The sequence below is a fragment of the Myripristis murdjan genome, chromosome 9, assembly GCF_902150065.1.
Source record: "Myripristis murdjan chromosome 9, fMyrMur1.1, whole genome shotgun sequence".
Lineage (NCBI taxonomy): Eukaryota > Metazoa > Chordata > Actinopteri > Holocentriformes > Holocentridae > Myripristis > Myripristis murdjan.
In genome coordinates, this window is record NC_043988.1 from 25367716 (window position 1) to 25390287 (window position 22572).

The 22572-nt window shown below is 43.8% G+C and overlaps 1 protein-coding gene across 4 annotated transcripts; it reads left to right on the forward strand.

Moving 5' to 3' along the window:
- Positions 1–507: 507 nt before the first annotated feature.
- nsd3 (nuclear receptor binding SET domain protein 3) lies at positions 508–22065 on the forward strand. Of its 4 annotated transcripts, none has more exons than XM_030059981.1 (25): positions 508–971; positions 2355–3205; positions 3330–3578; positions 3716–3878; positions 4025–4179; positions 4419–5048; positions 5147–5306; positions 5410–5510; positions 6093–6138; positions 6234–6364; positions 6499–6624; positions 6733–6859; positions 7002–7202; positions 9371–9550; positions 10352–10498; positions 12776–12932; positions 13056–13258; positions 13379–13491; positions 13613–13759; positions 13868–13990; positions 15453–15569; positions 15654–15795; positions 16000–16106; positions 16239–16443; positions 17604–22065. In XM_030059981.1, the coding sequence occupies exons 2-25, from the start codon at positions 2399–2401 to the stop codon at positions 17873–17875; spliced, it is 4809 nt and encodes a 1602-aa protein (XP_029915841.1). In that variant the 5' UTR covers positions 508–971; positions 2355–2398; the 3' UTR covers positions 17876–22065. The 4 variants fall into 4 exon arrangements, with proteins under 4 accessions (XP_029915841.1, XP_029915842.1, XP_029915843.1 ...); XM_030059982.1 differs by having other exon boundaries at positions 5150–5306; XM_030059983.1 differs by having other exon boundaries at positions 3333–3578.
- The last annotated feature ends 507 nt before the right edge of the window (positions 22066–22572 follow it).

The following is a 22572-nucleotide window of genomic DNA, read 5'->3' on the forward strand; positions in this document are numbered from 1 at the left end:
TGATTCATGCCTTTACGAGCAAAGCGTCTCAAAATTAGCCATTACTGGGCACTCACTACACAGCGCGTACCTGTGAGCGCTCTATACATTACACTCTGGTCAGCGTGGTTTGTGGTTCCAGACAATCGGCCAGAGTGAGAGGTCTTTTACTTTTCCCCCTCTCCGATACAGATCAGGCGAGGAGGGTAATACATCCATGGGAGGGTTACGTCCACTATAAAAGCCAATCAGAGACTGGACTGCAAACATACCGCATCTGCGTAGCTTTGTGGTTAGGTTAAAATGTTTCAAAACTGTTATTTCATGCACTTCACCCATTACATTAGAAACATTCCCCTCTGAGTTCCCCGATACATAATAATGACGTTCTTGTCAATTATTTCCCTTCTGGTGAATTTTGCACATCGCCCGTTTTAAAGGAAATGTGACACATACATTTCCTCTTTCATTTCAGTATAGCTCCAACATCTCCCGTGACTTTTATTTTGGGCCGCTGAGATTGATCACCCCACGGGGGCTTTTTTCCGGTGTATTTTTATTAGACTTGATATGATATCTGAACTAAACTACACATCCCGGTGTGCGCCTAATGACCCCTCCAATCGGGAGCTTGTGATTTGGCGCTGAGCGGAGACCGACAAGGCCCAAAGCAGGGTGCTTTTGTTAGCCAGAGGAAGAGGGAGCTAGAGATATTAAAAAAAAGGCTACGTAGGGGGCGAGAGTTGAACATATCTCTCTAGCAAGGTTTCACGAAATGCCATAGTCCCAAGATTCAGAAAGAGCCAAGCAATGGGATTGGGTAGCGATCAGATACCGTAAACCCCCTTCTGTCCAGAATCGCGTTAAACGGGGAGGCCTGCGCTTTTATCAGTTTTCCACGATTTTTTTTATTTTATTTTTTCATTTTTATACAGATTATACGAGGAAACGCTGCTACCTGGTGTATGTGTTTAGAATGGGACACGCTGAAGGTATTGACATTTTATTTCACTGCATCTCTCGCCTGAGCATCGAAACTGCTCTGCATGTCTTTCTCTCTAATGATACGCGTGTTTTGCCATTGTGTTTATGCTTGTATCCCGGTGAATGGACGCTTAGTCGTAGTTTATTTTTAAGCATTTTCCCCTCAAACCAGTGATGGAGGTATAATCACGCCAGACAATTTGATTTAAAGGGGCAAAAGGCAGCCATGTTGGCAACAATGTAGCATAGCTAACGTTAGCTTCCCTTTCATCTTGTGTTTCATGTCTCATGCACACACATGAAAAACAACATTTGAAACAGTGTATCACGCGTACGAACAGACGAATATCACCTCGCCGTCTCGTACGCGTTTTCAAACAGAGAAAAACGCTGCACATTTTTACAAGACAATCCCATTTATGCCAGGTAGCTTCAGGCTAGCTACCAGTAACATCGCAGTGTAAGATCATTCAGTGAAACATTTTGTCTGCGCAGTCATTTTCAAATGTAACGACACAATTGTATCAAGGTATCAGTGTGTGCAACATTGGAGATGAGCAGAAAATAAGGGGAAATATCCCAAATGCATGCAGGTAGCGCACGTTCGGCGACACCATATGGATGTTTACATCCCCGTTATTCATCGTGTGGTGGGCAGCCTGGATGTGTGTTTCAAATTAAATCGCAATCAGTGGATTAGTATTTACACTGTGGCCATACAGGCGTGATTGTATTTTGACGTTTTGATGTGATTAATCTGCACAGGGATTCAAATAGCCAAGAAAACGTTTAGAGGGCAAATCAGGTGCTGAAAACTGCTCTTTGTTTTGTTGTTATTAGGCCTGCGTATACCATGTGTTTTTGAAGATTTGTAATAAAAACAGTAAAGGAAATATAACAAGCACTAGACTGTGGAATAGATGCATTATACTGAGGACTGATAGCAAGCAAAGTGAAGTCCCCCTCTTTCTCAGCCACAACTAGGAGCTGTTGGCAATATTTGTTTTGTGCTTTGAGAATATGTAGCCCATAATCTAATTGATATTGATGTGCGCTGAGGATTTGTTTTGCAAAACAGTGGGAATTTCTTTGCCCACGTCTTGTCAGCAGGTGTTTCCCATTCAGACCATTCTGTGAGCCACTAGTAACTGTTTTATGGCTGTTCTGTTTGCTCATCTGCTGTGGTGGAGAATAAGTGGGACATATATTTAGTGATTGGATTGTGGTTCTTAGTTTTTGTCAGAGCTACATAGCAGATGAATAAGATGATATTACACAAACTCTTGGGGCAGTGTGTCAGTCTTGATTTGTTCTAGTTGTTGATGCAGTATTGTTTTTTTTAAGCCAGGTCTGCTTTCCTGTTGGTTAACTCTGTCACTTTCTGTCAACAGGTCCAGTCAGAGAAAAAGACAGTTAAGGATGCAGGAGCACAACAATGGATTTCTCCTTCTCTTTCATGCAAGGGATCATGGGAAATACAATTCAGCAACCCCCTCAGCTCATTGACTCAGCCAACATCCGACAGGAGGGCACCTACGACACCGGTAGTGATCCGGGTGAGGATGGAGGTCCCTCCTACGATGCTGCCCTGGAAGCAGAGTTTTCGTATCCCCCTTCAGCCTCGGAGGACATGCCCCAGGTCTCCAACGGCTACCCGCCAGGTCTGGGCATGTACGAACCACAGGCCAAGTTCTCCATGTACTCACAGTTCCCAAATGGCTCGGCCAACGGGTACGGGGCCATACGGAGCTACGGAGAGCACGGCCTCATGCCAGGGGAGGGGACGGTACTGAGAGGCCCAGGCCTCCAGGAGAGACCACTGTCTCCTGTGTCTCCACCACTGCCCTCACATCACCCGCATCTCCACCACCACCCCCACCACCACCATGCACACCACTACCACCCAAACCCGCCACACATACAGCCCCACCCTCACGCTCACCCACACCCCCAAAGCCCTCCACCGCTGCCCTCACAGCATCACCTGCCCCAGACGCCTCATATTATGACCCACACACTTCCCCCTCCTCCCCCGTTACTCCTGCCCTCCTCAAGCCCTCCCCCCTCCCTGCTGGACAGTACCCCCTCTTCTCAGCCCCCCCACACCCCGTCTACCGCCCCCAGCGGGGTGCTGAAGAAAACCAGCTCTCCAGAGATCAAGCTGAAGATCATAAAGACGTATCAGAATGGCAAAGAGCTGTTTGAGTCTGCTTTATGTGGAGATTTGCTGCAGGAGCTGCAGGTAGGGCAGGCTTGCTCAAGCTGGCTAGACAAACACTCATAGAAAAAGTGATTTCAGCAAACAGTAATATAGTTAACTGATGTCTCACCGCCAGTGTTTTCCTTTCCTCCTCTCAAATCTTCAGCAGGAGTCTCAGAAGAACGAGGCCGCACAGATGCAGCGCAGACACGAGAGGAAGAAGGAGAAGAGGAAAAAGAGTGCAAGACTGCAGGTGCAGGTCAAGGAACGGGGGTTGGACCAGAGCCAACCACAGGCAGGTACGACAGGCCAGACAGAGGACACTCATGTCCAGCCTCAACCTAGAGAGCAACCCGCCGCTCAGCCAGAGAAGCCTCAGAAGACCGTCATCAAAGCTGAGCCAAAGACACCAAAGGCAAGAGCGGATTTGTTCATTCTGCATAGAAGAGTTTGACTTCTGAACCAGTCACTGATGAATGTAAATATGCGTCATGGTAATGTATTTGTTGGGTTACTAAAGAATATTGGTGATGTGGTCATGTTCACTATTAGGTTCCAAAGGTCCATCACCCATCAGTGATCCAAGAGACAGGCTTCTGTAAGGAGTTTGTGATAGGAGATCTGGTGTGGTCCAAGGTGGGCACCTACCCCTGGTGGCCCTGCATGGTCTCCTCTGACCCGCAGATGAAGGTCCACACACGCATCAACACCAGAGGTAAGGCTCCAAATGCACCACACACCCACATCATCAGCTGTCATCGACCGCTTACTGCCTTGTATTCATGGACTTGCGCCTGTAACACCATACACCGTATTCATTATGTACAGCTTGTTAGTCTGACTTTCTCTTTTGATGCGCAGGTCATAGGGAATATCACGTCCAGTTCTTTGGCAGTGTGGCTGAGCGAGCGTGGATCCATGAGAAGAGGATAGTCATATACCAAGGGGAGCACCAGTTTGAGGAACTGCAGTCTGAGACACTGCGCAAGACCACAAACCCTGCAGAGAGACACAAAGTACGAGCACGTCCAGATCTAGCTAACAAAATTTGGCAGATAAGCATTCCAAAATAAACATAATATACAATGAGTTGTACTTCAAATGGTAAAAAAAAAATGTTAATTTTTTAAATGAAACGTATAACAGGTTAAGCGTGTTTGGCATATACAGGAACATCATGTTTCTAAAATGTTTAGCCTATGAGCTCAATTAAAGCTTTTTTGAGCTGACTTGTGAATGTTTGGTGCATCTCCAGCTTATGAAGCCAATTCCTCAGAGGGAGCGTACTCAGTGGGAGGTTGGTGTAGGCCATGCTGAAGATGCCTTCCTAATGACACGACAAGAACGCATCGACAACTACACCTTCATCTACGTGGACCCGGATCCCAACGAGCCCCCGCCCACCAAGAAGACCAACATCAGAGCTGAAAAACGCACGCAGCGCTCCAGCAGTTCGGCCAGTAAGAAGGAAGACGGCAAAGTTACTTCACCAGACAGAGAGCAGCAACCACGCCGACAGCTGCCTCGGAGACAGTGCAGTATCACAAATACAAGTGACTCCGCCAACTCCCAGGCTTCAAATGGAGAGAAGAACCAGAGGGGGGATGCCAATCAGTCCAGCTCCCCTAAACAGAACTCCGCTTCTGAGGCACGAGCACGTCCGGAGTCCCCGCCACCGGTGAGGGCATGGAAAACAGCGGCGGCAAGGAAGCTGCTGCCCCTGTCCATCACCATGAAGAAGCTGAATGTGGAGATCACCAAGTGTGACTGGCCTCTCTTGCAGAAAAAAGTAGTTTCCTCTCCCAAAAAAGAAAAAGAAGAAGACAGGGAGGAGAGAGCGAAGGGAGAGACAAGGCAGACCGACCTGGGATACTGCTCACCTGAGGTTGGTGTCAGCCAGGCAGACAGAAACATGTCAGATGTGCCAGTATCATCGCTGTTGGAAGCTGATATTTGAGCGTTGATTTTATTTTTTTCGTTTAGCAGGACTGCGGAGCAAAACCTGAACCCAGTCCAGAGGAGGAGGAAGAAGGGGATGATGCAGAGGAAGATGGGGAGGAAAGACGAGGCTCCCCTGCCAGTCGCAGAAGTGAGGAGGTACAGCAGACCTCCTCACCCGGCTCTCACCACAGCAGTCCGCAAGGTATAGCACGCACGGACATGCAGTACATTTTCTCGTTGAATGTTTGACAAGCGGGATGCAGCAAGGCACACAACATCTTGTTTCACTCGTACTTCATTTCCAGGCTCTCAGGAGAGGAAGCAGCAGCGGCGGTCAGTCAGGAGCAGGTCCGAGTCTGAGCGTGGAAATGATCCCGTCCCCAAAAAGAAAACCAAAAAGGAACAGGTACGTATCCGACACCTTTTTTAAAGAAGCAGTTAACCCAAAGTACAGAAAGAAATCCCACTTACCCCTAGTGCAGTCTATCCCTCCAGATAGTTTCTGTATGTCTTGGCAAGATCTCCCATCTGCTGTCATGTTGCCCTGTCGCTCAGCACACTGGTGCATTGGGGCTGAATGGGTGTTAGTTTTTGGAGCTAAAATCGACAAAAAAATGAGTCTGTGAAAACCTCAACAGCAGAAACTCTTTGCTAAAACAATAATGAGGATAGCCAGCATTATCCACGAGCCTTAGATGTGAAAAATTTAGCTGGGGACTATTTCTTGCCGAAGAGCAACAGCAAACTGCATTTATCCGTCCCTAATTCATAATCATCAGGGGCAGATAGATAGAGTTTGCTAGGAGACAAGGAAGATCACGGTAGACTGGAGACCTTGACAAATCTCTGGATGGATAGACTGCACTAGGGATAAGTGGGGAAAATATATTTTTTGACTTTGGGTAAACTATTGTCCTCAAACTAAGCTGATACTTGCTTAATGAAATTTACTACAGTAACGTGACCTTCATGTTTAATCTCATCACAGGCTGAGACAGCTCCTGAGACCACACTGCGGACAGGCTCACAGAAAGGTAGACGCTGCTTCTTTCACCTCTAAAGTAGCACTTCTGTGTATTTGGAAAGATCAAAAGTGTATTCTTTTTATCTCCCTTTGCGTGGTGACCAGGAGCCAGTGAGATCTCAGATGCCTGCAAGCCCCTGAAGAAGCGAAGCCGAGCCTCTACAGATGTGGAGATGGCTTCATCTCAGTATAGAGACACGTCAGACTCGGACTCCAGAGGCCTCAACGACCCCCAGGTTGGCTTGGGACACGATGTGTACATACATAAACACACGCTCACATACACCACACGCACACTGCACACAAAGCAGAGATTCGTTTATTTGTGCAGACAAAACGGCAACATGTGCTGTCTCTTTGCGTCTCGCAGGGTTTGTTTGGGAAGAGTCTAGATAGCCCAGCCGCAGCAGACGCGGACGCATCAGACACTCAATCTGTGGACTCCAGCCTCTCTCGTCAGGGCAGCAACACTGGCAAGAGAGACACTGTATGCCAGGTCAGCAGCGGGACATAATCCATCTTTATTATCCTCTTCTTTGTCTAAAAGCTTACGTGTTTTGGGCTGTATTAGATTTTAACTGTCTGTGTGTGTGTGTGCACGTAGATCTGTGAAGTGTATGGAGAGGGCTTGGTGGTGTGTGAAGGTGACTGCAACAGACAGTTTCACTTGGACTGTCTCGGTCTGACATCCTTACCTGACGGCAAGTTCACCTGCCTGGAATGTAGAAACGGTGAGGCCCCCCTGAGTACAACACCCTGTGGTTCACAAGTCAACACTTCTACACCCTGATCTCCCCTGTGTCGGCTCTGTTTCATGTTTCTTTCCAATCTGTTAACGCTTTTTTATCTCGTTCTCTCTCCTCATCTTCCCAGGCAATCACTCTTGTTTTAGCTGTAAAACAGTGGGACGGGAGGTGACGCGCTGCTCTGTGGCCGGATGCGGCTGCTACTACCACGAGGATTGTGTCCGTAAACTCCCAGGCACCACCAGCAGTCCGGGTGGAGGCTTCTGCTGCCCGCAGCACACCTGCTCAACCTGCTGCCTGGAGAGAGACCTGCAGCGGGCCAGTAAAGGTAGGCAGGGCTCATTATCGCTGAGCTCCTATTTGAATTTGTGAGGAAGGCTGTGTGGGAATGAAGATGTAACACTAGCAACTAAAAAGCACATTGTCAATTACATTTATCAGGTCATTCCTAGAACAGGTTCTTAGATAACAGACATTAAAAGGCATTGAATAGTTTTAATTTCAAACATGAACATTGTATCTAATTTCATTTGTCTTTTTTTTTTTCCATTTCTTGTCAAAAAGAGGCACATTGTTCTGCATCAGAGTCAACATATTTCTCATACTCTCAGCTTCTTGACCCTAACACTGCCTCCATACTGACCTGCTAAAATCTGTCTTAAATTTTTCTTAAAAGTTCTTTAAAATATTTAATGTAACTCTCTGATACCTGTAGACGCCCTGATTATAATTCAGGCTTAAGGATTAAGGAGTGCAGAGGCCACTGTCATTCTGTCGGAGAGAAGTGCTTGGAAAAGAAATTAGTTATGGGAGTAGTTTTTTTTTTTTTTTCCAGAGCAGTTACATTTACAAGGAGAAAGAGGAAAAGTAGCTGCCGCTCTATCAGGTGCATCTCAACAGCGCTCTTGGTCCGTGTCGACTTGATAGCAGTAGGCATTTCCTGCAGATTTTTTGGCAGTGCACCCATGCTGCAAACATCCTGTCCGACGTCATTCAGAACGCAGAGGGAGATCTGAGGGCTGCACAGGCCACTGGAGTAAACTGAAGTCCCTGTCATGTCTCCGGAAGCAAATAGAAATGATGACGCATTATCTTGCTCGAGAGATCCATTTGAGAATGGGAAGCGATGGACCTGGCCATCAACAATGTTTAGGGATAGGCTTCAGTATCGTCACTGATTAGATTCCTTTTCACAATGTCTCGCCTCTCAATTCAGTTCTACTCCGATTCACAAGGTCACGATGCAGTTGGATTTTCCATTCTGTATAGATTGGGTCAGGGATTGTGTTATGGTTTCATTTAGAATACCGATTTTAATTAGTTATTGTTATTTCTTTATTTAATGTTTAACAAATTAATTAAATTTGTTAATTTGTTAAGCATTAACAAATTAAGCATTGGAGTTTGGGACATTTACCCATAGTTAACAGCAACTTAAGGCTTGCCAGTGGTGCAAGTGTTGTTCCTGCTGAGTTTTAGTCTGCTGTGGCCGGCTCTACTCACCTGTAGATACAATGGCTAGCAGGGTTTCCAGTGACACACACGTATACTTGCTCACTCACTATCTGTGCCCCTCTCTCTCTCACACACACACACACACACACTGTTATAAATGTCTCATCTGTGTGTTGTCTGCTCACTGAAACATCTTTCTCACTGTTTCACGCGTCCATAGGGGAAAAAACACATTAAATGATCGATTCAGGGATTAAATCAATCCATACTGAATTTTTATGAAGATCAATTGAAATCAGAAAATGGATTAATTGGATCCAGCCCTAATAATGTACATTGTTTGGTCCATTCATAGAAAGGAGGCCTTGAGAACATGTGCCACAGTTGCACAAGCCTGTACTGTGGTCACAAACAGGATGGATTCATGGATCCATATTTCCAAATTGTGACCCTTCAAGAAGCATCCACTCTTTAGTCCTTTTATGCATGTTCGCTTTAGCTTCATCATCCTCTGCTTGGCTGACACGAGTGGAAGTCAGGGTGGTCTTCTTCAGATGTAGCCCACCTGCTTCAAGGTGCAACGAGCTATGTCTTCTGCACATTTTGGTTGAGCAAGTCTTGCCAATATTCTTCAACCTTTCTCCTCAGTTGTTTTTGCTCACAGCACTGCAACTGACTGGATGTTTTGGGTGGATCGCATCATTCTCAGTAAACTCCAGGAACTGTAAAATGTAAACCCCAGGAGGCATTTTCCGAAACTAGTGGAAACATCCTGTATTGACCAATCGTACCACATTCAAAGCCAAAAAGAAGATGCATCTTGCCTATTCTAATGTTTAATTGAACAGTAACTGAACTCCTCAACCCTGTTATTTACTGTATGAGTCACGACCATGGAACGTGCGGTCTGGAGGGGTGAGCTGTTTTTGTTAACAGGGAGGTTTCCCTTAAGCTGAGTGTAGCTTCTTTGATAAAACTGTTGCCAAATATTTGTCCATCCATCCTCATTCCTTCTCTCCCTCTCCTTTGCTTCCTCTCCAGGGCGTCTGATGCGCTGTATCCGCTGTCCAGTGGCCTATCACACGGGAGACAGCTGTGTGGCAGCGGGCAGCGTGGTCCTCACCCATCACATCATGATCTGCAGCAACCACGGCAGTGCCAAGAGGAACGGCCTGCTCTCCTCCCCCATCAACGTGGGATGGTGCTTCCTCTGTGCCAGAGGTAAGCGCTCGCACCGTGCATTTGCCTCCCCAGGGAGTCACGCACTAACGCCATTACTCTCCCACAGGGGTGATTCAACAGTGTGTGTGTGACTCTGAGCAAGCGGAGCAGAGAAGTGGGATATTTTCACTGGCTTCTGACTGATTTCAGACTTGTGATCTAACTCCCCAGTCATTTTTTCTTACTTGGAAACCACATTGGATCTTCAACAGGACTTCGCCATCCCACCCATGATTTCAGTGTCCTTTACTTGGGCGTTGTAACCTTCTCTTCTTGAAAACAACCTTTGCAGAAAATAGCTATTTGTTGATAAAATCAAAACTGCAGTAACAATTTCACAAGTGAAAATTGAAACATCTCGTACCTTGTATAGGTATTTTATCTATAATGTTACATGTTTCATGTTTGGCATTGTTGTTCATCAATAGCAGTGCTGTGAAATGTAATGTTTGTTTTCCATCATAATACTAATGTTATGAATGATCAGTGCTGTTACACTGCACTCCACTTACAAAGATCCCATCTGTCCTTGATGATGAATATTGAGAATACAATCTCAGTCGATAAAAATGAGCGCTTTTCGGACCTTTTTGCCCATTTAACAGTAAGTCGAGTGCACTGTATAGGCCACTGTGTGTGTTGGGACAAGCGTTTTTTGTTTTACTTGTGTTTCTCTCTTGTGTGCTAACAATATGTGTGTCTGTGTGTGTGTGTGAGTGTATGTGTTCTCTCTCTTGTGGAATTTTGGCACTCTAGTTTGATTGCGGCTCACTTCCGTCTCTTCCTGTGTGTCTTGTGTAGGGCTGTTAGTGCAGGACCTTACTGACACCATATTAAGTTCATATGCCTATAAGTCCCACTACCTTCTGACTGAGTCAAATCGTGCTGAGTTGAAATTACCTATGATTCCCTCTCCTTCGTCAGCTACCAAAAAGAATGTTGGGAAAGGTAACTGAACAGTTTTTCTCTTTCTCCCTTGTCCCACTGGTATGTGTTTGTGTCTGTGCCTGCTCCCATTTTTATTTAATTTCCCTTTTTATTGCATCTTTCATTTCAAAGCCTTGAGGTGCTAAGTTAATTAACTGGTTAAATGCTGCAGTTAATTTTAATGCAGAGTGGCGCAAAATAACCTCAGCCAAGTTCCCTAACACCTAACTTCTGCAGATAATAGATTGAGATTAGTTCATGCTATTTGGGATGCACCGATTGTGAAATTCTGGGCCGATAGCACACACACACACACACACACACACACACATATATATATATAAAACATAATTTGTCCTAGCCCGATACTCATTTTTACTGAATAGAGCTTGAACGCATAATTATGTAACTCGATGCAACCTTTTAATGATAGCAAGGAGCCGACAGCAGATTTATGCTGTATGTGGTGGGTTGTGTGTCTCCGTCATCTGCAACAGTGCCGCTGTTTACTCTCTCTAAATAGAGCATCATGTTTTTCTCACTTGACGGGGGGCATTTTTCATTTTTCACGGGTCTCACACCTCAGTCAACTAAGGGATCAGCCAGTGATTATTAAAAAGTAATAGCAAGAGAAGAGACACTCAGTAGTAGTCGGTTCCTGGTAGTGGAACACACTGGTTGTAGCCGCAGTTTGTCATTTTCTAATTGACGGGCATAATAATAACAAAAACAATAATAAGCATAATAATAATAATAACAATAATAATGAAAACCCTTTTGAGGCATCCCATAGAAGTTGTTTGTCCAGTCCAAAGAATTTTTTTTTTCCATCAACAGATCTTATCACCATTAGTCTGGACAAAAATAGATGGATAAACATCGGCCATTCATCTGTGAATGTCAGTCACTGAATGGCAATCAATATGGCCAATATTGGCCAGTACCAATATCCACTGATAAATCGGTGCATCCCTTTTTGCTATGCATGAAACTGCTCTCACATGGTTGTGAATTAATCAGTTTTTGTGAATATCTGTGAATGCTTTCACTCATTGATAAACTGAAAGCAATCTTGGTTAATTTTACAGTGAACAAACTTGCTTTTTTCTCTATTGGAAAATTTTAATTGGAGATTCAGGCTGCAGTAGTTATACTACAGTGCCCTAATTGTGTATTTATTGAAAGTGGATTCTCTGGGTTAGTTTAGCTTCTCTCCGTGGTATGTGGGGCTTATCGCTGCTGGAGGCACACTGCTTCTCTGCTTCAGCACTCTGGGCTTGTTCTGTTTTTTAAGGCCTTGTCCAACCTCACCTCTTTTATGCTGACTGCAACTAAGTTTTATTTTTGACTGAAATTATCAGGAAGTTTTGTCTCACCCCCATTTCTTGAGCTGTGACCTGACTTGGATGGAATGAATCATGAAACATACTCCCAATCAAGACCAGATACTTCAAAACGGCAAAGAATTTCAAACATCATAGAATCCACAAATGATACCTTTGAAGTTTATCACTCTGATGTTGTAGTTGTACTGCCTGTTATTTCTTAAAAGCAAAAAAAAAAAAAAAACAATTTGGCCAGTAACGATATTTTGTTAAAAAACGATTCCATGCAAGCTGGTCTGTGCGGGATGTGGTACGTGTGATGGGAACAATTTGCTTTACTGGCAGGGCTGCATGCCAGCTTTTTGCTAATATGTTGTTATTTTGAATATAACCCGGTGATTCATGGTTACCTTGCTGGCTGGTTCATTTCTGTGCTACTGCATGTATTGACTGTAGACAGGTCTTGGTACAGTACTCTGAATCTGATTGTCAGACACGCCGTAACTGCTGCAGTACAAGTTATAACTGACATGACAACCCCATGCAGGGGTTTCCAATCATTTTCAGACCGAGTCATGCTGCATGGCTGTCACAGGAACCTCCCTGCATGCCAAAAGCTCTTAGCAATAGCGCCTCATTTCAGAAAAATACTTGGGTGTTTTTTGTGCAATTTTAGATGAAGAGATTTTCTTACAAGTGCCCTATTTCATACCACACTTGATGTTCCAACTCAAAGGTTGGGAAACTCTGATTGATGCTTTCATTGTTGCCGATAGATTTTGCTTTGCAGCTCCAACAGTGTATTTAGACATATCTCGGGCTTGTCTGCACATGAGATTCAGAGTATGGCCAGATTGTAAGGTGCATCATCTAATCATATATTGCTCCTCTCTTTGCATACCTATTTTCCACAATACACACACACACACACACACACACACACACACACTTGCATATATCCATGCACATGTAGGAGGCAAGTTGCTGTGCTGCGACTCGTGCCCAGCTTCATTCCACCCAGAGTGTCTGGAGATGGAGATGCCAGAGGGGGCGTGGTCCTGTAGTGATTGCAGGGCAGGGAAGAAACCTCACTACAAACAAATTGTCTGGGTCAAACTAGGCAACTACAGGTAAGCGGGAAAGAAGATGGTGCATTTTCATAAATTCCTGCAGGCTGTGCAACTGTGATGTTAGGCTGTAATCCTTGCACTTGGTGTTTCCCACGCTCTTCCTCTCTCCCTTTCATCTCCCAGGTGGTGGCCAGCGGAGATCTGCAACCCTCGCCTGGTGCCGTCAAACATCCAGAGCCTTCGCCACGATATCGGAGACTTCCCTGTCTTCTTCTTTGGTTCCCATGACTACTACTGGATCAACCAGGGCCGCGTGTTCCCCTACGTAGAAAACGACAAGAACTTTGTCACGGGTCAGATCAACATCAACAAAACCTTTAAGAAAGGTATCTCATATGGAAATAGCGATGAGTTTATTTCCAAAGTGTCCTTATATTTCATCTTTCCATTAGTCCTAGCAAACAGTTGGGATTTTGTATTTGTAAGAGACTTTTGGTGTGTTTCAGCCCTGGAGGAAGCAGCCCGGCGATTTCAGGAGCTCAAGGCTCAAAGGGAGAGCAGGGAGGCTCTGGAGCAGGAACGCAACTCACGTAAACCTCCACCCTACAAATTCATCAAGGTAAAAACACTTCATTATCACACTCAATAACAAACCAACCAGCTGACATGCAGTAAGATCGTAAAGTGAAAAGTCTCCAATGTTGTTACCTCTTATGTTGGTGTTTTGATTCCTGTACCAGTCCAACAAACCAGTGGGGAAAGTGCAGGTGCATGTGGCTGACCTGTCAGAAATCCCCCGATGCAACTGCAAACCAACTGATAAGCATCCTTGCAACCTCGACTCCCAGTGTCTCAACCGCATGCTCCAGTACGAGTGTCATCCACAGGTCTGAATACATGTTTGTCCCTTTGTGTTAAAACAGTTGATTGAATAGTAAAATCTGTGAAACGGGTGATGAAAAATAGCCCTTCTTACCTGCTGGTGTCATTGGCAGGTGTGCCCTGCAGGAGACAGCTGTGAGAACCAGTGTTTCTCCAAGCGGCTCTATGCAGAGACGGAGGTTATAAAGACAGACGGCCGTGGCTGGGGCCTCAGGACCAACCAGGCTCTCAGGAAGGTGAGCACTGAGCTCAGTTTGTTTACCCATGTCCAGACAAGGCAGCCCAAAAAAGGCTCCGAATTTTGCTGTCATTGATGTATATTTAGTTAGTTAGTCTGTTAAAGGACAATTGTGAACACTTTGACACTTGATCCATGTGGATACATTGTAGACTATGGAGGAGCCAAACTACAGATTAGTGGCACTCTAAGAATGACTCCTTTGATTACACTTTGGTCTCAAACAATTTGAATTTGAGCGTAATTGTCCTTTTTATCCCAACACGACAAATGCAAAATCTCTTGACCACAAAGCATGTGGCAACAAGTGGCTGTCAGAATTTTTTTTCTCTCCTTTAGTATATGCAAAACGTGACATATGTTAAAAAAAAAAAAAAAAAACGTTCAAAGGCTTGATCAATTTCATTTTCAAAATCAACTAAGAATGTCTCAAAAACTCCTACAAGTCCAAGCCCATCATTTGCCCCACAGTACTGCTATGATCCATTTGTCAGACAGTGTAAATGTTTGGTGTGTATCATAGTTGTGTGTCTCTATATACGCTGTCGTTCAAAACAAACGGTACTTATTTCACAGAAGTTAAAATGTAGAAACCTTTCCACTGCGGTGCAACAGGAGACCCAGAGGAGAATAATAAAAGTAAAAATTAAAAACGGAAATGCAATAAAAGAGTAAAAATTCAAAATAGCTGTTATCAGGCCAATGTTAATTTCAGGGCTGATCACCATTCTCATTGACATGCAAGACCGATGAATGACAAAGTAATGTGTCAAAGGGCTGCACATGTAATAAACCTGGTGTAAACTAAAAGAATGGTGATGTTCAGAGCCATCAGTTACAGTTTAGTGGCACAATTCTCACCCATGTGTTTAGTTAGACGGCAGTATGCATGGGGTGAACTTACCACCAGCCACCAGTGAAATTTTGTCAAATATTTTACAATAGTTACCATCTGTTTGGCTAGAAAAATTGGGGGACATCAGGGTTGCCTGGTGATTAGAGACTGTCCCAGGACAAAGCACAGGGATTGCAACCTCAAAATATATTTTGAGGCTTCAAAAGCAAAAAAAAAAAAAACTAAAAATGAGCATAATGAGAAGGTGAACATATGAAGATGCAATAGAGGTCAGGACAGCACTCCAATAATAATATCTTTACTTCCATTTTGTGCTGCAATAAAGATATTACTATTGGAGTCCTGTCCTGAACTCTTTGTTTCTGTTTCATATTTTGAGCACGCAGTATTCAAGATATTTTAGTGTGGGTTGAGCATTTTTTTGAACTGTTCATGAACATATGAAGGTCACAGGTCCAGTACTGTAACATCCTTGTGTTCAAGAGCTCAAGTGTCCTTGAGCAAGATACTTATCCAGAGTGATTTACAACGAACAAACAGGTAAGGCATCGTGCAAAATGTTTAAAATGCAGTGTAAAAAAATGTAATGCAATGCGCTCTGCAGGGAGACTTTGTGACGGAGTACGTGGGAGAGGTGATCGACTCGGAGGAGTGCCAGCAGCGGATCAAGCGCGCCCATGAGAATCACGTGACTAACTTCTACATGCTCACTCTCACTAAGGTATAGAAACTGGCCGATGTTCAACCACCTGCCAAGCATATTGTAAAGACCTGCCGTCTAAAAGATCTGCTGTCCCCCCCCCAGGATCGAGTGATCGACGCAGGGCCCAAGGGAAACTCCTCTCGATTCATGAACCATAGCTGCAGCCCCAACTGTGAGACCCAGAAATGGACAGTAAACGGGGACGTTCGCATAGGACTCTTCGCCCTGTGTGATATCGAGGCTGGTGAGTCCACACGTAAACACACAAACATAAAGCATACACATGCAAAGCAGGCGTTTGCGTACGTCTCCATCTTGCATATACACATGTACACATTATACAGTGTATTACATGCTCATGCTCCATCGCCATATTGCACATGCGTAACGCCCACACCAAGTGAGATGATCCTTTTGATGTGAATGCTGTCCCTGGCGTTTCCCTCAGGCACAGAGCTGACGTTCAACTACAACTTGCACTGTGTGGGCAACAGGAGAACATCTTGCCACTGTGGAGCGGACAACTGCTCTGGATTTCTAGGGGTGCAGCCAACGGTGGGAAACACCTCATCATCATTACTATAATCAGACAGTGATCCTGTGGTCAGCACAAGCCAAACATGTCTTTATTTCTTATTTGTAATGCTTTTTTTTTTTTGTTTGTTCATCCCAACTGTGCCCCTCCAGAGTGCAGTGGTGATGGAGAAAGAGGAGAAGGCCAGGAATGCTAAGCTGAAGCCCAAAAAGCGGAAGCTGCGGCCAGAGGGCAAACACACACACGAGTACTTCTGTTTCTGCTGCGGAGAGGGAGGGGAGCTGGTGATGTGTGACAGGAAGGACTGTCCGAAAGCATATCACCTGCTGTGTCTCAACCTCACCAAGCCCCCATACGGTAAAGGCAAAATAATCTGTGAAACTTGTAAGCAGTAATACTGTCCTTGAAAGGGTCACGGGGGGAGCTGGAGCCCGTCCCAGCGCTCATTGGGCGGACCCTGGACAGGTCACCAGTCCATCACAGGCCAGGCAGACAAACAAGCACATTCACTCGCACATTCACACCCAGGGGAAATGTAGTATGTCCAGTTTACCTGACCTGCATGTCTTTGCTCCCGGCGGAAACCCACGCAGACGCCGGGAGAATATACAGACTCCACACAGAAAGGACCCTGGCCAAGGAATTGAACCCTGGACCTTCTTGCTGCGAGGTGACAGTGCTAACCACTACACCACCGTGCCGCCTGGGAGCTATATCAATTACCAATTAATCACCATCTTTTCGATTGGACTCTGGCTGATGTTCATACTGTTGGGGCGCAACATCGGAGAATACGCTGCGTTTCAATCAGACTGAAAGATTGTGACATCAGTAGGGATGTCACAATTCACTATTTACATCAAAGCACTGATAATAAAGTATCCCAATTCAAAGATAAGATAAGATATTCCTTTATTAGTCCCACAGTGGGGAAATTTCAAGCATTACAGTAGCAAAAATTGACGATCTGCTGAAAGAAATTAATGTAGAATGAATGTAGAATGAATCACTCTGACATTGACTTGAATTGATATTCTTTGAATAAATTCATGATTCTTAAAAAAACACAGTTAAGTTGGTGATCCAACAGAATACTACAAAATAATGTTTTAGTAATTCTGGTGTTTGATTTGTAACTTTTTACATTTCAGAAGATAAAGGTCTTATTTCACTGCACCTGTTAATTAATGAATTTCTGCTTTTGGCTAAAAGTATTTAGTTGAATTGTAGTTTGCAAACCGTGAAACTGTTCTTAAATTGAATTGTCAGCTAGTGAAACATGAATTGAACTGAATCAATTTTAATCCAAAAGTTCACACCCCGATACACGAGTTAATCTAGAGGTGAAACATGCGGTCCTGGACCTCTGCTAATGTAAACAATGTCACCTGTTTTTTTGTAGCAGGTACTACCTGGTAAAAAAAAAAAAAAAAAAGTTCCCTTAGAATTAATATAACATATGCTTTACCTTCTGCTCTGCACTGCATCTTTATAATAATCTCTTTCCCCATTGGCAGGTCGTTGGGAGTGTCCATGGCACGACTGCAGCGTGTGCGGCGCCCCAGCCTCCTCCCTCTGCGACTTCTGTCCTCGCTCCTTCTGCCGGGACCACGAGGCGGGAGCCCTCACCCCTTCATCCCTGGAGGGCCGTCCCTGCTGCTCCAGTCACAACCCCCTCAGTCCCCTGGGCTCCAACCCCAACTTGACCCAGCCACGCAGTCCCAGTCTGAGCCCGGTCAGGGTCAAAGAGGAGCCCAAGGTGGAGCCAGGCCAGCTGGCCGCAGAGTGACGCTGCAGCTCCCTCAATACCTCATTCCCTGTACAGTGCGCTCCCTGTCGGCCGGAGCCTCGCCGGGCTCCCCACCCAGTCCATCTCTGACCCGAAGCAGTGCACTCTGAAAGGGAATACAGTGCTTTTTGACCAGCCGCTGTTGAGGGCTGAGACACACAGATGAACACCTCGTTGCCGCCGTGGCGTGAGCGGATTGATTTGACATTGGTCTGGAGTGTCGGCAGGGGAGGTGACCGGGCATCACGGTGCGTCGTTCTCTCCTCTCTAGCCATGAAAAAAAAGAAAAAAAACCACACCACTAACACTCTCTACCGTCAGTCTAAGCCCAGCGGAAGGCCCAGACCACCACCTCATTGTGTTATTATTTTTGTTTGTTTTTATTTTCTTATTTTTATTTTTAATTTTTGATTTTAATTTTTATTTTTACAGCTGTGGAATTGTACGTGTTGTTACATTGTCAGTTACCGGCACTTTGAAGAACTCAATGAGGGAGGTGGGGAAAGAGAGAGAGAGAAAGAGAGAGAGAGAGAGAGAGAAATGTAAAGCTGAACCTCTCCACCACGCTGCTCTTCTCCTTGTTTACCTGCTGTGAGTTGTGGTCGCTCGGGGGCCTGTTTGCATCTCCCACGCAGATGGCTTTATGGCGCGGTGACCACGCAGAGCCAATCCGTAACACTCTCTTCCACAGCGATCATCACTCCAGATGTGATCTATCATTCTATTTATCTCTTCTTTGAGAAAGGGGAGGGGCGGGGCGACCGATTTGTGCAATTTTTCAGGACCACACTACATTCCAACCTTCCTTAGACATGGTTTTAATATACTTATGAGTATAGATGATGAATATAATTATATACAGTATCTATGTTTGTTAATGTTTACAGACAGATTCTCTCACTTCATCTCAGTGAGTGGTGTATTATGTTTGTTTGTTTAGGTGTAATGCATTACGCAGACCTCCTTGTGAAAATAGTCCTATTAAGGTGAAATTATAATGGTATATAGTGTAATGGTATGACATTACAAAAGTACTTGTGATTTTCATATTGCCAGTCTCACTCGCCATTGTGTACATAATTGGCTCATAATATTGTAAAGTACTAAAGAGCAGGAGGGACAGAGCGGTAAAGCGCCAGCAGCAATCACAGTCTTGCCTCTCTGGTTGTTCCTGTAAGAAGGAAACGCTGAATGCATTTCCTTTTTTTTTTAACAAGAGGACAAATACTTTGTTTTTTTTTTGTTGTTGTTGTTTTTGAATGGTCTTATAAGTTCAGTTCCACATGTTCTCCTATCAGTTACTGTTACAGTGTACTAGACTAGTATTCTGGATGGAGGGGCCCAGCTTGTGATCACTGGTGCTGTCTTGAAGTATTGTTAATTGGCCTTAAGGGATCACGTCGCTTTGACTGTGGCTGCAGCACCGGCAGCCCAAACGCAGTCCATTTCTGTAACATTGTGTACTGTGACCGCTATTGCTTTTGTTTTTCCATTGGTTTTGCCAAACTTTTTCTGAAGCACTTTCACACGGCTTATCGCTACACGATTTAGGTAGGTCATACATATACAGAAATGTATATAAAAAGAAACATATGACAAGTGTACATGTTTTAAAAATGGATACCTCTTCTTCTTCTGTAGTAATGTTGAAAAATTTAAACTGTGTTGTAACCTTTTTCTCTCGGTCAGAAGTCGAAACAGTGGGAGCGCCGGGCACGGTTTCTGGGGGGGAAAGTGTCCTAAATGCTGTTTATGGCACAAATAGGAATGACTGCCAACTTGGCCTCTTAGCCTCTCCTCCCGTTTTAGCTAAAGAAACACCCTCAGCGTCAGCCGGGGTCAGATGGAGTCGGTCCGCCGTCTGCCTCGGCCGCTCTTCATCCTCACTGCAGTGAACAACCTCGAGAGCATCTACAAGGCTGGGTTTTATATCAAGCAGGAGGCGAAGCGGCTCTACAGCAGTCCAGTATAATGTACAAAATAATGTTGCAAACTTGTGTACAGTGTTTTTAATCGCTCATCTGTCAAATCCAATTTTTTGTATTTATTATTACACCATATTTTATACCAGTCAGTTTCTGTTACAGACACCAGTGCAGTAAGTAAGTAAGTTGTCTCCCTCTTCACCACGGTTCAAGTGAAACAGACTAGAAAAAAAAAAACATGGGGAGTTTTTACATAATTTGTTTATCTATATGTAGTCATTGCGTACATTTTCTGTTTTTATATTGGTGTAATGATTCCACATTTGGTAACAGCCGCTGCTCATCGACCTGTATCGTGACTCACTGTATTTGTGTTAAAACAGTGTAAAGCAGTTCAGTATTGGAATATACAGTTTTTTCCCCCCCAGTTGGAGCAGTTTGACGCTGTTTTAGCCTGGACTCAAACTTTATCACGATGGCACGAAGCTTATTTGCAGTCATGCCGAACCTACACTTGTAATTCTTCTCTCGGTTACATGACTGTGTTTGTGTTTTCTGTCCTGGAAGACATTGGAAGAGACTCCCGGGATGATCAGTGTCAAAAAGTCACTCATCAAACAACGGGATGAAATGGTGCCAATGAAGTCAAATCCCTCCCTAACACATACAGTAGTTGAATTTGCAGAAAAGTGACAAAATAGTTACATCCGAATGGGCTATTGTGATTTATTCTCCTTATATGAGTACACTCTGCTCCCAAATTTGCCAAATTGCAGCATTCAGAGACGAGGCGAGCAGCATTTTGTTAGATAGACATTCAGTAGATAGTTGTAGGAATTAGGCCATTCCAGTACTTGCTGTAGTTCACACAGCTCATCAGGTGGGTGCGTCATTAAGGCACTTTGACATACTCAAAACGGTCTGCGTGTTAAAACCGTCTAAACTTGAATTTCCTTTTTATTCATTATTTGACTTTCTTTATTTTTTTATTTATTAATGTATTTTTATATGGCATTCATACATCGATTTTAAGACTGTCCTCTTACAGATTTGAGTCTGTGTGTACGGCTTATGGTGTGTGTATCAAACTTCAGAAAACAAGGTGTAGTCCGGCTTGCAGGCCTTTTCCTAACCCACGCGAGGTGACAGCTGTTCATCTGAGGCACATAAACTCAAAATCCATCTGCCCGACGTGAGACTCTTCACAGCGGAGAGGAGACACAGATTGAATCCCTTTTTTTTTAATCAGTTGGAGAGTCTATATTTTTTATTTTAACGCCAATAGTTTGGTTTTATTTGTGTATTGTCTTTTTTTTTTTTTTTTGTCCAATTGCACAGAAATTCCATGTAACCGAACAGCCTTTATTTTTGCACCTCCAGACCGCATGAACACAAATCATTTTGTGCCAGTCTGACATTAATATTAACACGTTTGTCCTCTGCCTTTCTCAGCTGATACAGCAGCAGTATTATGTATGCCTAATTTATGTGTCCCAGTGTGTGGCATCATTTCATTTACTTAATATAGTATCTGATGTATATTCTGTTTTTGTTGGCTCATTCTTGTGTAGTGACCACATTTCTGAGAAGACAGCATGTTGGTTCTCATTTTAAGTGACCCTTATAAAGCCCGAGGAGAAGGATTTTTTTTTTCTAAGTGTCCAGAATTTTTCTAAAACATATTTTCAACTTATAAATTTAGTGACCCTCTCCCCTCCTCCCTCCCTCCCATGTCTGAAGGGTATGTTTCAGTTCACTGTGATGTCTTCTGGTTTTTGTGCAATGTTGCTGACCGTCATTGAGGTTTTTGATTGACATGCTGTCAAGAGGAGGAATAGTGTTGGAATAAAGAAATTCAAGTTTCATAAGCACTCATCTCTTTTTACATGTAGTAAAAATTGCTTACAGTAATTCTAACTGGGGTCATATCTATCTCTCTTGGTGTTGCTTCAATTAAAACGTGGATGAACACAAAATACCATGTTGATTACTGTTCAACCTGTGTTATTGCATATTGCATATTGTTGAAGACTTGTAAATAGTTTGCATTGAACTTGCATAGGATCATGTTACTGTGGCGTGCTATTGCCTGTACAATTCTGCTTCTAAATGTGTGTGACTGTTGGGACAACACTCTTTTTGTACATGACTGTCTTTTTATTTGAGACTATTGATTCTGTCCTTTTTCATTCTAAAGTTGAGTTTGAAGAGTTCAGACATGCCTGAAGTTTGACTTTAATAAAGCTGTACTCTGTCTCAGTGAAACTGTTTCTCTCACTTGATTAGAAAAAAAAACAAAAACAAAAAACAAAAACAGTTGAGTCATAGTCGAGTATTTTTATTACTGGTCTAACTTCAAAATTAGTATGATAGCTTCAAATGTCTCTGTTATGTTTACCAAAGACAAAGATGAGTAAAGCTGAGAATGATAAACACATTCAAATAAACCCAAATAAAATAAATGGTTAAGAATCAGCTAAACTAATCTTCAACTGCTGCCTCCAAAATTAATTGAAGTGAAATAGGTAAATAATCAAATTAATTATTTTCACTTAAATGTTTGAGTCAAGAGCAAATTAAGTAGTGTGTCAAATTAAGTAGAGAACTACCGAGAAAAAATAAATAAATAAAAGCCACATCTACAAGTTTATTGATTTATCTAGTAAAACCTGCTTCAAAGGTAACTCTTGGCTGGTTTTAGACCACTGCTTATTAATAGTAGACATATAAACAGTGACAGGACATGTTCTCCTTATCCATGACAGTCAAATA

What these genes read in the sequence shown, in the direction of transcription:
- nsd3 (XM_030059981.1), top strand. Translation starts at nt 2,399, where the DNA reads ATGGATTTCTCCTTCTCTTTCATGCAAGGGATCATGGGAAATACAATT. An exon ending in CAAAAAGAATGTTGGGAAAG is followed by an intron (nt 10,499 to 12,775) that starts GTAACTGAACAG and finishes ATGCACATGTAG; the next exon opens with GAGGCAAGTTGCTGTGCTGC. An exon ending in CCTGTGTGATATCGAGGCTG is followed by an intron (nt 15,796 to 15,999) that starts GTGAGTCCACAC and finishes CGTTTCCCTCAG; the next exon opens with GCACAGAGCTGACGTTCAAC.